This window comes from Vanellus vanellus (assembly GCF_965231255.1).
Source record: "Vanellus vanellus genome assembly, contig: HAP1_SCAFFOLD_2217, whole genome shotgun sequence".
NCBI lineage: Eukaryota > Metazoa > Chordata > Aves > Charadriiformes > Charadriidae > Vanellus > Vanellus vanellus.
The window spans coordinates 1,014-15,325 of NW_028128299.1; the positions used below are offsets into that span (position 1 = coordinate 1,014).

The following is a 14,312-nucleotide window of genomic DNA, read 5'->3' on the forward strand; positions in this document are numbered from 1 at the left end:
TGGGTAGGTGACCCCCCCCAAAAATGGCAGAAGATCCCCCAAAATCGATGGGTGCCCCCCCCAAAAGGCAGAAGACCCCCAAAATGGGTGGGTGGCCCCCCCCGAGGCAGAAGCCCCCCCCCAAAATCGATGGGTGCCCCCCCCAGAGGTGGGTGCCCCCCCCAAGAGGCAGAAGCCCCCCCTAAATCGATGGGTGCCCCCCAAAATGGGTGGGTGACCCCCCCCAAATCACTGGGTGCCCCCCCAGAGGTGGGTGCCCCCCCCAAAAAATGGCAGAAGACACCCCAAAATCGATGGGTGCCCCCCCAAAATGGGTGGGTGACCCCCCCAAAATCACTGGGTGCCCCCCCCAGAGGTGGGTGCCCCCCCCAAGAGGCAGAAGCCCCCCCCCCAAATCATTGGGTGCCCCCCCAAAAATGGCAGAAGACCCCCCAAAATCGATGGGTGCCCCCCCCGCACCCCCCCCCCCGTTTTCAATTTTGGGCCGTTTCTCCCCCTCCCCCCCCCCCCCCATTTCCCACCACCGCTAATAATTAATAATTAATTAATAATAACAATAAGAAGAAGAATAAAGCGCCGCGGGGGGGGAGGGGGGGGGGGGACGACAAGGGGGGGGGGGGGGCGGGGCCCGATGACGTCAAGAGCTGACCCCCCCCAAAAGAGCCGAGTCCTCGCGCTCGGGCCGCCCCCCCCCCCCGTATATGGGGTCCCCCCCCGAAAGCGGTATTTGGGGGGGGGGGGGGGGGAGGGGACACGATGGGGACATTTTCCAGGGGGTGTCCCCCCCCTCCCCCCGTCGTGGCCGCCGCCCCCCCTCCCCCCCCGCATGACGTCATCACCATCATCATCATCGTACCACCACCCCCCCCACCCCCCCCCCTCCCCACCCCTCCGCCCCCCCCACCCGGGACCCCCCCTCGAGTCCGGAACGTCGATGGGACAAAAGGGTGACAGTCCGGGGGGAGGGGGTGGTGACGAGGTGGGGGGGGAGGGGGGGGTGGGGGAGGGGGTGGTGGGGGTGGGGGTGGTCCCCCCAACTCCATCCGCTCCGTTTGGGGTGGGGGTGACCCCCCCCCGGCAACCGGGGGGGCGGCGGGTTGGTGGTGCTGGTGGTGCTGGTGGTGGTGGGGGTGGGGTGGGGGGGGGCGTGGGAAAGTGGAAGGGGGGGGGGCGCCCCCTCCTCCTGTCCCCCCCACCGCAAGAGGGTTTGGGGGTCCCAAAGGGACGAAGGCGTCGGTGACGGTGGCGGACGGGTCCCCCAAAGGCCAAAGTCGGGGGGGCTGCGCCGGGGGGGCCTATGGGGAGAGAGAGAGAGAGAAAGAGGGGTTAGATGGGGGGGGGGGGGTCATGGTGGCCCTCAAGGTCCCCAATGTCATGGTCACGGGGTCCTCAAATTGCTCTGGGGAGGGGGGTGGCACGTAGTTATGGGGTCTCTGTGGTCCCCACGTCACAGACATGGTGTCCCCAAGGTCGCCACGTCACAGACATGGTGTCCTCGAGAACTTCAACTGGTGCCCTCAAGATCCCACGTCATGCTCATGGCGTTCCCAAATTATTTGGGGGGTGGTACGTCGTTATGGGGTCTCTGTGGTCCCCACGTCACGGACATGGTGTCCCCAAGGTCGCCACGTCACGGACATGGTGTCCCCGAGAACTTCAACCGGTGCCCTCAAGGTCCCACGTCATGGTCATGGGGTCCCCAGATTGCTCTGGGGTGGTGGCACGTGGTTGTGGGTTCTCTGAGGTCCCCACGTCATAGACATGGTGTCCCCAAGGTTGCTACGTTATGGTCTTGGTGTCCTCGAGAACTTCAACTGGTGCCCTCAAGATCCCACGTCATGGTCATGGCATTCCCAAATTATTTGGGGGGTGGTACGTAGTTATGGGGTCTCTGTGGTCCCCACGTCACAGACATGGTGTCCCCAAGGTCGCCACGTCACGGACATGATGTCCCCGAGAACTTCAACTGGTGCCCTCAAGGTCCCACGTCATGGTCATGGGGTCCCCAGATTGCTCTGGGGTGGTGGCACGTGGTTGTGGGTTCTCTGAGGTCCCCACGTCATAGACATGGTGTCCCCAAGGTCGCTACGTTATGGTCTTGGTGTCCCCAAGATCTTCAACCGGTGCCCTCAAGGTCCCACGTCATGGTCATGGCGTTTCCAAATTATTTGGGGGGTGGTACGTAGTTATGGGGTCTCGGTGGTCCCCACGTCACGGACATGGTGTCCCCAAGGTCGCTACGTCACGGACATGGTGTCCCCGAGAACTTCAACCGGTGCCCTCAAGGTCCCACGTCATGCTCATGGCGTTCCCAAAGTATTTGTGGGCGTGGCATGTGGTTATGGAGTCTCTGAGGTCACAAAGTCATGGCCACGATGTCCCCAAGGTCCCCACTTCATGGCCATGGTGTCCCCAGGAACCTCAACTTGTGGCCCCAAGGTCATCTCATGGCCAACGCAACCTCAACCTTCTTGGTGTCCCCAAGGTCCACATCACCCCCCTGATGTCATTAGAGGTGTCTCGAGTGTCCCCAAGGTCCATGTCACCCTCCCGGTGTCACCAGAGGAGTCCTGAGTGTCCCCAAGGTCCACGTCACCACCCAGTGTCCCCAAGGTCATCTCATGGCCAACGCAACCTCAACCTTCTTGGTGTCCCCAAGGTCCATGTCACCCTCCCGCTGTCACCAGAGGAGTCCTGAGGGTCCCCAAGGTCCATGTCACCACCCAGTGGCCCCAAGGTCATCTCATGGCCAACGCAACCTCAACCTTCTTGGTGTCCCCAAGGTCCATGTCACCCTCCTGGTGTCACCAAAGGAGTCCTGAGTGTCCCCAAGCTCCACGTCACCACCCAGTGTCCCCAAGGTCATCTCATGGCCAACACAACCTCAACCTTCTTGGTGTCCCCAAGGTCCACGTCACCTTTCCAGTGTCACTAGAGGTGTCCCTATGGTCCCCAAGGTCCATGTCTCCCACCCGCTGCGACCGGGGCGTCCCCAAGGTCCACGGTTGTCCCCCGGGGGTGGGTGGGGACACCCATGGGTGCCACCAGGAGTACCTGGGGACTCACTTTATGGCCATGGTGTCCCCAGGAACCTCAACTTGTGGCCCCAAGGTCATCTCATGGCCAACGCAACCTCAACCTTCTTGGTGTCCCCAAGGTCCACGTCACCCTTCCAGTGTCACTAGAGGTGTCCCTACGGTCCCCAAGGTCCATGTCTCCCACCCGCTGCGACCGGGGTGTCCCCAAGGTCCATGTCACCACCCAGTGTCCCCAAGGTCATCTCATGGCCAACGCAACCTCAACCTTCTTGGTGTCCCCAAGGTCCACGTCACCCTTCTGGTGTCACTAGAGGTGTCCCTATGGTCCCCAAGGTCCATGTCTCCCACCCGCTGCGACCGGGGCGTCCCCAAGGTCCACGGTTGTCCCCCGGGGGTGGGTGGGGACACCCATGGGTGCCACCAGGAGTACCTGGGGACTCTGCATCTCGTAGTCGGTGGGGGGTGGGGCGGTGCCACCATAGTAGCGGTTGCTGTAGCGGTAACTGCGGTTGTCATTGGAGGAGCCACTGGAGCCACCTGCCAGGGGACAATGGTGACATCAGCGGCGGTGGCACGGGACGAGGAGGTGTCCCCACTTCAAGGAGACGGGGTAGGGGTGGCCCGAGGAGATGGCACCCAGGAGGACACGGAGCTGGTAGGGTTGGGATGGGCCAGGGTGGGCTTCCGAGGTGAGGTGGTGGCCCCAGGAGATGTCACCCAGAAGGAGGTGGGGTCTGGTGGGACGGGGATGGGACAGGACCAGGTGTCGTGGTGGCCTGGGGAGCCACCACCCAGCAGGACATGGTCACTGGTGGGACTGGGATGGGGACAGGAGAGGACCAGGAGCTTGTGGTGGTCCAAGAGGCCACCACCCAACAGGACATGGTCACTGGTGGGACCGGGATGGGGACAGGAGAGGACCAGGAGCTTGTGGTGGTCCAAGAGGCCACCACCCTGCAGGACATGGTCACTGGTGGGACAGGGATGGGGATGGGAGAGGACCAGGAGCTTGTGGTGGCCCAAGAGGCCACCACCCAACAGGACATGGCCACTGGTGGACAGGGATGGGGACGGGAGAGGACCAGGAGCTTGTGGTGGCCCAAGAGGCCACCACCCAACAGGACATGGTCCCTGGTGGGACTGGGATGGATCTAGGACAGGTTCAAGCCTCATGACCACATTCTGGACCACCACCATGACCTGGGGAGAAGAAGCCACCCAGGACATGGAGCCTGGTGGGACACGACCAAGAGCATCTGGTGGCCCAAGAGGCCACCACCCAACAGGACATGGTCACTGGTGGGACCGGGATGGGGACAGGAGAGGACCAGGAGCTTGTGGTGGTCCAAGAGGCCAACACCCAGCAGGACATGGTCACTGGTGGGACCGGGATGGGGACAGGAGAGGACCAGGAGCTTGTGGTGGTCCAAGAGGCCACCACCCTGCAGGACATGGTCACTGGTGGGACTGGGATGGATCTGGGACAGGTTCAAGCCTCATGACCACGTTCTGGGCCATCATGATGACCTGGGGAGAAGAAGCCACCCAGGACATGGAGCCTGGTGGGACACGACCAAGAGCATCTGGTGGCCCAAGAGGCCACCACCCAACAGGACACGGTCACTGGTGGGACTGGGATGGGGATGGGAGAGGACCAGGAGCTTGTGGTGGCCCAAGAGGCCACCACCCAACAGGACATGGTCACTGGTGGGACAGGGATGGGGACAGGAGAGGACCAGGAGCTTGTGGTGGCCCAAGAGGCCACCACCCAGCAGGACACGGTCCCTGGTGGGACACGGATGGGGACAGGAGAGGACCAGGAGCTTGTGGTGGTCCAAGAGGCCACCACCCAACAGGACATGGTCACTGGTGGGACTGGGATGGGGACAGGAGAGGACCAGGAGCTTGTGGTGGCCCAAGAGGCCACCACCCAACAGGACATGGTCACTGGTGGGACAGGGATGGGGACAGGAGAGGACCAGGAGCTTGTGGTGGCCCAAGAGGCCACCACCCAGCAGGACACGGTCCCTGGTGGGACACGGATGGGGACAGGAGAGGACCAGGAGCTTGTGGTGGTCCAAGAGGCCACCACCCAACAGGACATGGTCACTGGTGGGACTGGGATGGGGACGGGAGAGGACCAGGAGCTTGTGGTGGTCCAAGAGGCCACCACCCAGCAGGACATGGTCACTGGTGGGACAGGGATGGGGACAGGAGAGGACCAGGAGCTTGTGGTGGTCCAAGAGGCCACCACCCAACAGGACATGGTCACTGGTGGGACTGGGATGGATCTGGGACAGGTTCAAGCCTCACGACCACGTTCTGGACCACCACCATGACCTGGGGAGAAGAAGCCACCCAGGACATGGAGCCTGGTGGGACTCGACCAAGAGCATCTGGTGGCCCAAGAGGCCACCACCCAACAGGACATGGCCACTGGTGGACAGGGATGGGGACGGGAGAGGACCAGGAGCTTGTGGTGGTCCAAGAGGCCACCACCCTGCAGGACATGGTCACTGGTGGGACTGGGATGGATCTGGGACAGGTTCAAGCCTCATGACCACGTTCTGGGCCATCATGATGACCTGGGGAGAAGAAGCCACCCAGGACATGGAGCCTGGTGGGACACGACCAAGAGCTTCTGGTGGCTCAAGAGGCCACCACCCAACAGGACACGGTCACTGGTGGGACTGGGATGGGGACGGGAGAGGACCAGGAGCTTGTGGTGGCCCAAGAGGCCACCACCCAACAGGACACGGTCACTGGTGGGACAGGGATGGGGACAGGAGAGGACCAGGAGCTTGTGGTGGCCCAAGAGGCCACCACCCAGCAGGACATGGTCACTGGTGGGACTGGGATGGGGACGGGAGAGGACCAGGAGCTTGTGGTGGCCCAAGAGGCCACCACCCAACAGGACATGGTCACTGGTGGGACAGGGATGGGGACAGGAGAGGACCAGGAGCTTGTGGTGGTCCAAGAGGCCACCACCCAACAGGACATGGTCACTGGTGGGACCGGGATGGGGACAGGAGAGGACCAGGAGCTTGTGGTGGTCCAAGAGGCCAACACCCAACAAGACATGGTCCCTGGTGGGACTGGGATGGATCTGGGACAGGTTCAAGCCTCATGACCACGTTCTGGACCACCACAATGACCTGGGGAGAAGAAGCCACCCAGGACATGGAGCCTGGTGGGACACGACCAAGAGCATCTGGTGGCCCAAGAGGCCACCACCCAACAGGACATGGTCACTGGTGGGACAGGGATGGGGATGGGAGAGGACCAGGAGCTTGTGGTGGCCCAAGAGGCCACCACCCAACAGGACATGGTCCCTGGTGGGACTGGGATGGATCTAGGACAGGTTCAAGCCTCATGACCACATTCTGGACCACCACCATGACCTGGGGAGAAGAAGCCACCCAGGACATGGAGCCTGGTGGGACACGACCAAGAGCATCTGGTGGCCCAAGAGGCCACCACCCAACAGGACATGGTCACTGGTGGGACCGGGATGGGGACAGGAGAGGACCAGGAGCTTGTGGTGGTCCAAGAGGCCACCACCCAGCAGGACATGGTCACTGGTGGGACCGGGATGGGGACAGGAGAGGACCAGGAGCTTGTGGTGGTCCAAGAGGCCACCACCCAGCAGGACACGGTCCCTGGTGGGACCGGGATGGGGACAGGAGAGGACCAGGAGCTTGTGGTGGCCCAAGAGGCCACCACCCAGCAGGACATGGTCACTGGTGGGACTGGGATGGATCTGGGACAGGTTCAAGCCTCATGACCACGTTCTGGACCACCACCATGACCTGGGGAGAAGAAGCCACCCAGGACATGGAGCTTGGTAGGACATGACCAAGGGCTTCTGGTGGCCCAAGAGGCCACCACCCAACAGGACATGGTCACTGGTGGGACCGGGATGGGGACAGGAGAGGACCAGGAGCTTGTGGTGGTCCAAGAGGCCACCACCCAGCAGGACATGGTCACTGGTGGGACCGGGATGGGGACAGGAGAGGACCAGGAGCTTGTGGTGGTCCAAGAGGCCACCACCCAGCAGGACACGGTCCCTGGTGGGACCGGGATGGGGACAGGAGAGGACCAGGAGCTTGTGGTGGCCCAAGAGGCCACCACCCAGCAGGACATGGTCACTGGTGGGACTGGGATGGATCTGGGACAGGTTCAAGCCTCATGACCACGTTCTGGACCACCACCATGACCTGGGGAGAAGAAGCCACCCAGGACATGGAGCTTGGTAGGACATGACCAAGGGCTTCTGGTGGCCCAAGAGGCCACCACCCAACAGGACATGGTCACTGGTGGGACCGGGATGGGGACAGGAGAGGACCAGGAGCTTGTGGTGGTCCAAGAGGCCACCACCCAACAGGACATGGTCACTGGTGGGACAGGGATGGGGACGGGAGAGGACCAGGAGCTTGTGGTGGCCCAAGAGGCCACCACCCTACAGGACATGGTCACTGGTGGGACTGGGATGGATCCGGGACAGGTTGGAGCCCCACGTCCACGTTTTGGGCCACCACGATGCTCCAGAACTTCAAAACTTCTCCATTCCCATCACCCAGAAGTTGAAGGGTGACGAAATCGGTGATCTTCATACCCGAACTGGAGATGGAACTGGTGGTACTGGTGCTGTGGCTGTGTTCCATGGCCGGACTGGTGGAGGTGCTGTTGGTGGTGTTGGTCCCTTCATCGTTGGTCTTCTTGAAGAAGTTGTGTTGGAGAGCGTAGAAAGGGGTGATGCGACTTCGGGGTTCGTAGTCCAACATGCGGAGGACCAAGTCCTTGAACTTCAGGTAGTCGGAGGGGGCGTGACCTTGTTCTCCTGCCCGGCGGCCACCGGGGCCACCGCTCTCCACCCCCAAGACCTCGTGGAGTCGTCGCGTCCCCGGGATCTTGTATTCCTGGGAGGGGGGGGGACACGGATGGTGGGACACGGTGGTGGTGGACATGGAGGTGGGGTGGTGGGATATGGTGGTGGGATGGTGGTGGTGGACATGGTGGTGGGATGGTGGTGGTGGGATATGGTGGTGGGATGGTGGTGGTGGACATGGTGGTGGGATGGTGGTGGGACATGGAGGTGGGGTGGTGGGACACAGTGGTGGGATGGTGGTGGTGGACATGGTGGTGGGATGGTGGTGGGACATGGAGGTGGGATGGTGGTGGTGGGACATGGTGGTGGGATGGTGGTGGTGGACATGGTGGTGGGATGGTGGGACGGTGGTGGTGGGATGGTGGTGGTGGACATGGTGCTGGGATGGTGGGACACAATGGTGGGATGGTGGTGGGACATGGAGATGGGGTGGTGGTGGTGGACATGGTGGTGGGATGGTGGTGGGACATGGAGGTGGGATGGTGGTGGGACATGGAGATGGGATGGTGGGACACAGTGGTGGTGGACATGGAGGTGGAGTGGTGGGACATGGAGATGGGATGGTGGGACACGGTGGTGGGATGGTGGTGGGACATGGAGGTGGGGTGGTGGGACACGGTGGTGGGATGGGGTGGGAGATGGAGGTGGAGTGGTGGGACATGGTGGGATGGTGGTGGTGGGATATGGAGGTGGGATGGTGGGACACAATGGTGGGATGGTGGTGGTGGACATGGTGGTGGGATGGTGGTGGGATATGGAGATGGGATGGTGGGACACAGTGGTGGGATGGTGGTGGGACATGGAGGTGGGGTGGTCCATACTGGGCCATACTGGGAGGTACTGGGATGCACCTAAGAACCGTTGGGACATGCTGGGAGGCAGCTGGGAGCAACTGAGTGGTTCCTGGGAGGTTCTGAAGCTCTCCTGGTCCACACTGGGAGGTCTTAAAGGGTGACTGGGCATACTGGGAGGTCCTAAAGGGTTACTGGGCATACTGGGAGGTCTTAAAGTGTTACTGGGCCATACTGGGCCATACTGGGATGCACCTAAGAGCCGTTGGGACATGCTGGGAGGCAGCTGGGAGCAACTGAGTACATCTTGGGGGGTTCTGAAGCTCTCCTGGTCCACACTGGGAGGTCCTAAAGGCTGACTGGGCATACTGGGAGGTCCTAAAGGGTTACTGGGCATACTGGGAGGTCTTAAAGGGTTACTGGGCCATACTGGGCCATACTGGGATGCACCTAAGAGCCATTGGGACATGCTGGGAGGCAGCTGGGAGCAACTGAGTATATCTTGGGGGGTTCTGAAGCTCTCCTGGTCCACACTGGGAGGTCCTAAAGGGTGACTGGGCATACTGGGAGGTCTTAAAGGGTTACTGGGCCATACTGGGAGGTACTGGGATGCACCTAAGAGCTGTTGGGACATGCTGGGAGGCAGCTGGGAGCAACTGAGTGGTTCCTGGGAGGTTCTGAAGCTCTCCTGGTCCACACTGGGATGTCCTAAAGGCTGACTGGGCATACTGGGAGGTCCTAAAGGGTTACTGGGCATACTGGGAGGTCCTAAAGGGTTACTGGGCCATACTGGGAGGTACTGGGATGCACTTGAGAGCCATTGGGACATGCTGGGAGATACGTAGGAGCAACTGAGTGCCTCTTGGGAGGTTCTGAAGCTCTCCTGGTCCACACTGGGAGGTCCTAAAGGCTGACTGGGCATACTGGGATGTCCTAAAGTGTTACTGGGCCATACTGGGAGGTACTGGGATGCACCTAAGAGCCGTTGGGACATGCTGGGAGGCAGCTGGGAGCAACTGAGTGGTTCCGGGGAGGTTCTGAAGCTCTCCTGGTCCACACTGGCAGATCTTCAAGGGCTTACTGGGCCATACTGGGCCATACTGGGAGCGTCCCCACTCACCTTCTTGCTCTCTTTGTTCTTCTTGAGGGTCCACCCGCCTTCCGGAAGCTTCTCGAAATATTTCCGGGCTTTGGGGGCCTGTTCCAACATGTGGGGGGGCGGCAGTCCCAGTACCTCCACGATGCGGTTCATCTGGTCGGCCTGGGGGGACAGCGAGGGGGACACGGAGGGGGGGGGGACGTCACCCCCCCGTCCCCGAGGCCACCGCTGTCCCCCAGGCCACCCCCCCCCCCCCCCCCCCCAACCCCACCAGTGACGTCCCCGTCGTCCCCGAGGCCACCCCAACCCTTCGGGTGATGGGGGGCGAGAGGAAAGGGGATGTGGCAGCCTTGATGCCACCAGGGCGTTCCTCAAGGTGGTTTGGGGACGCGGATGTCCCCAAGGCCACCGTGACCTTGTCAGGATGTCCCCGAGGGCCCCAAGGCCACCTCGGACCTGTCCATGTCACCCTCGATGTCCCCAAGGCCACCTCAGACCTGTCCATGTCACCCTCGATGTCCCCAAGGCCACCTCAGCCCTGACAGGGACATCACCGAGGCCACCCCGACCCTTGGCCTGGGGACACGGAGGGGACGCAGATGTCCCCAAGACCATCCCCCAACCCCACCAGTGACGTCCCCGTTGTCCCCGAGGCCACCCCAACCCTTCGGGTGATGGGGGGCGAGAGGAAAGGGGATGTGGCAGCCTTGATGCCACCAGGGCGTTCCTCAAGGTGGTTTGGGGACGCGGATGTCCCCAAGGCCACCCTGACCTTGTCAGGATGTCCCCGAGGGCCCCAAGGCCACCTCGGACCTGCCCGTGTCACCCTCGATGTCCCCAAGGCCACCTCAGCCCTTGGGTAACGGAGGGGAAGAGGAAAGGGGATGTGGCAGCCTGGATGGCCCAGGCCTGGCGCTGCCTCCCCTGCCCCAAGCCCCGCCCCTCACCCAAGCCACGCCCTCTTCCTCCGCAGGCCCCGCCCCCTTCCCCAAGCCCCGCCCACCCCATTGGAAACAATGGAGCATGCTCCCTGCTGTTTAACTCCCCCGTGATCTGACCCCGCCTCCCCTGCCCCAAGCCCCGCCCCTCACCCAAGCCCCGCCCCTTCTCCTAAGCCACGCCCACCCCATTGAAAGCAATGAAGCATGCTCCACACTGTATAACCCCTCCATGATCCGCCTCCGCCACCCCTGCCCCAAGCTCCGCCCCTCACCCCAGGCCACGCCCCCTTCATCCGCATGTCCCGCCCCCTTCCCCAAGCCCCGCCCACCCCATTGGAAGCAATGAAGCATGCTCCACACTGTATAACTCCCCCATGATCTGACCCCACCTCCACTGCCCCAAGCCCCGCCCCTCACTCAAGGCCACGCCCACTCTCCCAGAAGCACCTCCCCTTCCCCAGACTCCGCCCCTTCATCCGCAGGCCCCGCCCCCTTCCCCAAGCCCCGCCCACCCCATTGGAAGCAATGAAGCATGCTCCCCGCTGTATAACTCCCCCATGATCTGATCCCGCCTCCCCTGCCCCAAGCCACGCCCCTCACCCAAGCCCCGCCCCTTCTCCTAAGCCACGCCCACCCCATTGGAAGCAATGAAGCATGCTCCCCGCTGTATAACCCCCCCATGATCCGCCCCCGCCTCCCCTGCCCCAAGCCCCGCCCCTCACCCCAGGCCCCGCCCCCTTCCCCCGCAGGCCCCGCCCCTTCTCCCAGGCCCCGCCCACCTCGTTGGCGCCGCTAAAGAGGGGCTCTCCCGTGTGCATCTCCACCAGGATGCAGCCCAGGGACCACATGTCGATGGCCAGGTCGTAGGGCAGCCCCAGCAGCACCTCGGGGGAGCGGTAGAAGCGGCTCTGGATGTACTGGTAGATCTGGGAAGGGGGCGGGGCGTCAGCCGGAGGGGGCGGGGACGAGCCCGGGAGGCGGGGCTTCGCACCGAGTGGGGGGGGGGGTGGTGGGTCAACAGCTCTATGGGTGTGGAGCCCATAGAGGAGATAGGGGGATCGTGTGGCTTTAAAAAGGGGGTGGGGCTATGAGAAAGGGGGCGTGGTTTCATAGAGGGGGCGTGGCTTCATAGAGGGGGGCGTGGTTTCACCCAAGGGGGCGGGGCTTAGCACCAAGGGGGGGGGGGAGAGCCCCTATGGGAGATAGGAGGGTTTTTGTGGCTTTAAAAAGGGGCGGGGTTATGAGAGAGGGGGTGTGATTTCATAGAGGGGGCGTGGCTTCGTGTAAGAGGGCGTGGCTTAATCCAAGAGGGCGGGGCTTAGCACCAAAGGGGGGGTGGGAGAGCCCCTATGAGAGATAGGGGCTTTGTGTGGCTTTAAAAAGGGGGCAGGGCTATGAGAAAGGGGGCGTGGTTTCTGTGCAAAGGGGTGTGGTTTCGTCTAAGGGGGCGTGGCTTTATCCTAGGGGCGGAGCTTAGTCATTTGGGGGCGGAGATAAGTGGTCCATACCCCCCAATATACCCATAGGGGGGACTCAGCATCCTGGGGGGGTGTGTCTTCCCCACCCAGGGGGCGGAGCTAAACAAAGTGGGCGTGGCTTAGGACACAAGGGGCGTGGCTTAGCCCTCCAGGGGGCGGGGCTAAGTGCTCCATACACCCCCAATATACCCATAGGGGGGACTCAGCATCCCGGGGGGGGGGGGGGGGGGGGGGGGGGGGGGGGGCAGGTCTTCCCTCCCAGGGGGCGGAGCCAAGGAAGGGGGCGTGGCTTAGGCACCAAGGGCGTGGCTTATGATAAAAGGGGCGTGGCTTAGGATAAAAGGGGGCGGGGCTAAGTGCTCCCTACCCCTCCAATATACCCATAGGGGGGACTCAGCATCCCGGGGGGGGTGGGGAGGGAGGGGTGGGGTTAAACAAAGTGGGCGTGGCTTAGGAATCAAGGGGCGTGGCTTAGCCCTCCAGGGGGCGGAGCTAAGTGCTCCATACCCCTCCAATATACCCATAGGGGGGACTCAGCATCCCTGGGGGGGGGGGTGGGTCTTCCCCTCCCAGGGGGCGGAGCCAAGGAAGGGGGCGTGGCTTAGGCCACCAAGGGCGTGGCTTAGGATAAAATGGGCGTGGCTTAGGATAAAAGGGGGCGGAGCTAAGCGGTCCATACCCCTCCAATATACCCATAGGGGGGACTCAGCATCCTGGGGGGGGGTGTGGTGTGTCTAAACAAAGTGGGGCGTGGCTTAGGACTCAAGGGGCGTGGCTTAGCCCTCCAGGGGGCGGAGCTAAACGGTCCATACCCCCCAATATACCCATAGGGGGGACTCAGCATCCCTGGGGTGGGGGTGGGTCTTCCCCTCCCAGGGGGCGGAGCCAAGGAAGGGGGCGTGGCTTGTGATAAAAGGGGCGTGGCTTAGGATAAAAGGGGGTGGAGCTAAGCGCTCCATAGCCCCCAATATACCCGTAGGGGGGACTCAGCATCCCGGGGGGGGTGGGGGAGGGAGGGGTGGGGCTAAACGAAGTGGGCGTGGCTTAGTACTCAAGGGGCGTGGCTTAGCCCTCCAGGGGGCGGAGCTAAGTGCTCCATACCCCTCCAATATAACCATAGGGGGGAACTCAGCATCGGGGGGGGGGGGGGGGGCGGGTCTTTCCCACCCAGGGGGCGGAGCCAAGGAAGGGGGCGTGGCTTAGGATAAAATGGGCGTGGCTTAGGATAAAAGGGGGCGGAGCTAAGCGGTCCATAGCCCCCAATATACCCATAGGGGGAACTCAGCATCCGGGGTGTGTGTGTGTCTAAATGAAGTGGGCGTGGCTTAGTACTCAAGGGGCGTGGCTTAGCCCTCCAGGGGGCGGAGCTAAGTGCTCCATACCCCTCCAATATACCCATAGGGGGGACTCAGCATCCCTGGGGGGGGGGTGGTGGGTCTCTCCCCCCCTCCCACCCATCCCTCCCCAGGGGGCGGAGCTAAACGAAGTGGGCGTGTCCGTGTCCCGTTCCCCCCTCCCCCCCCCCTTTCCCATCCCCCCCATCTCCTCCCGCCGTACCCGCTGGCCGAGCTGGCAGGAGCTGCCGAAGTCGACGATCTTGACGGCGGAGCGCTTGGGGTTGCAGAGGAGGATGTTCTCGGGCTTGAGGTCGCAGTGGATGATGCGGAGCTCGGGGGCGGCGAGGAAGAGGAGGGCGGCGCAGAGCTGGTGGGCGAACTTGCGGGTGAGGTTGAGGGAGACGCCGCGGAAGTTGGTGTTGCGGAGGAGGTCGTAGAGGTTGTAGGAGAGGAGCTCGAAGGCCAGGCAGAGGTGGTTGCGGAACATGAAGTGGCGCTTGAGGTGGACTGTTGGGGGGGGAGGAGGAGGGGTGGGGGGGGGTGGGGAGGGGGGGGGAGGGGGGTTGGGGGGGAATGGAGGGGGGAGGGAGGGGGAAGGGGGAGGGGGGGGAGAGAAAACGGGGGGCGGTTAAGGGGGTGGGAGAAGGGGGTCGGGGGGATTTGGGGGGGGAATGGGGGTGGGGAGAGGGTTTGGGGGGGGGATTTGGGGGGGAATAGGGGGTGGGTGGGGGGAGGGGAGG

The 14,312-nt window shown here is 63.0% G+C and overlaps 1 protein-coding gene across 1 annotated transcript; it reads right to left on the reverse strand.

The window, feature by feature from the left end:
• Positions 1-637: 637 nt before the first annotated feature.
• Positions 638-14,079, reverse strand: LOC309684630 (dual specificity tyrosine-phosphorylation-regulated kinase 1B-like; the record flags this gene model as incomplete). The annotated part of the gene is given in 7 exon segments (XM_082500503.1): positions 638-688; positions 690-1,295; positions 3,469-3,575; positions 7,654-7,957; positions 9,838-9,978; positions 11,537-11,683; positions 13,793-14,079. Coding segments are annotated over 7 exon segments (1,643 nt in total), but the record flags the coding sequence as incomplete, so codon positions are not given.
• Between the last annotated feature and the right edge of the window lie 233 nt (positions 14,080-14,312).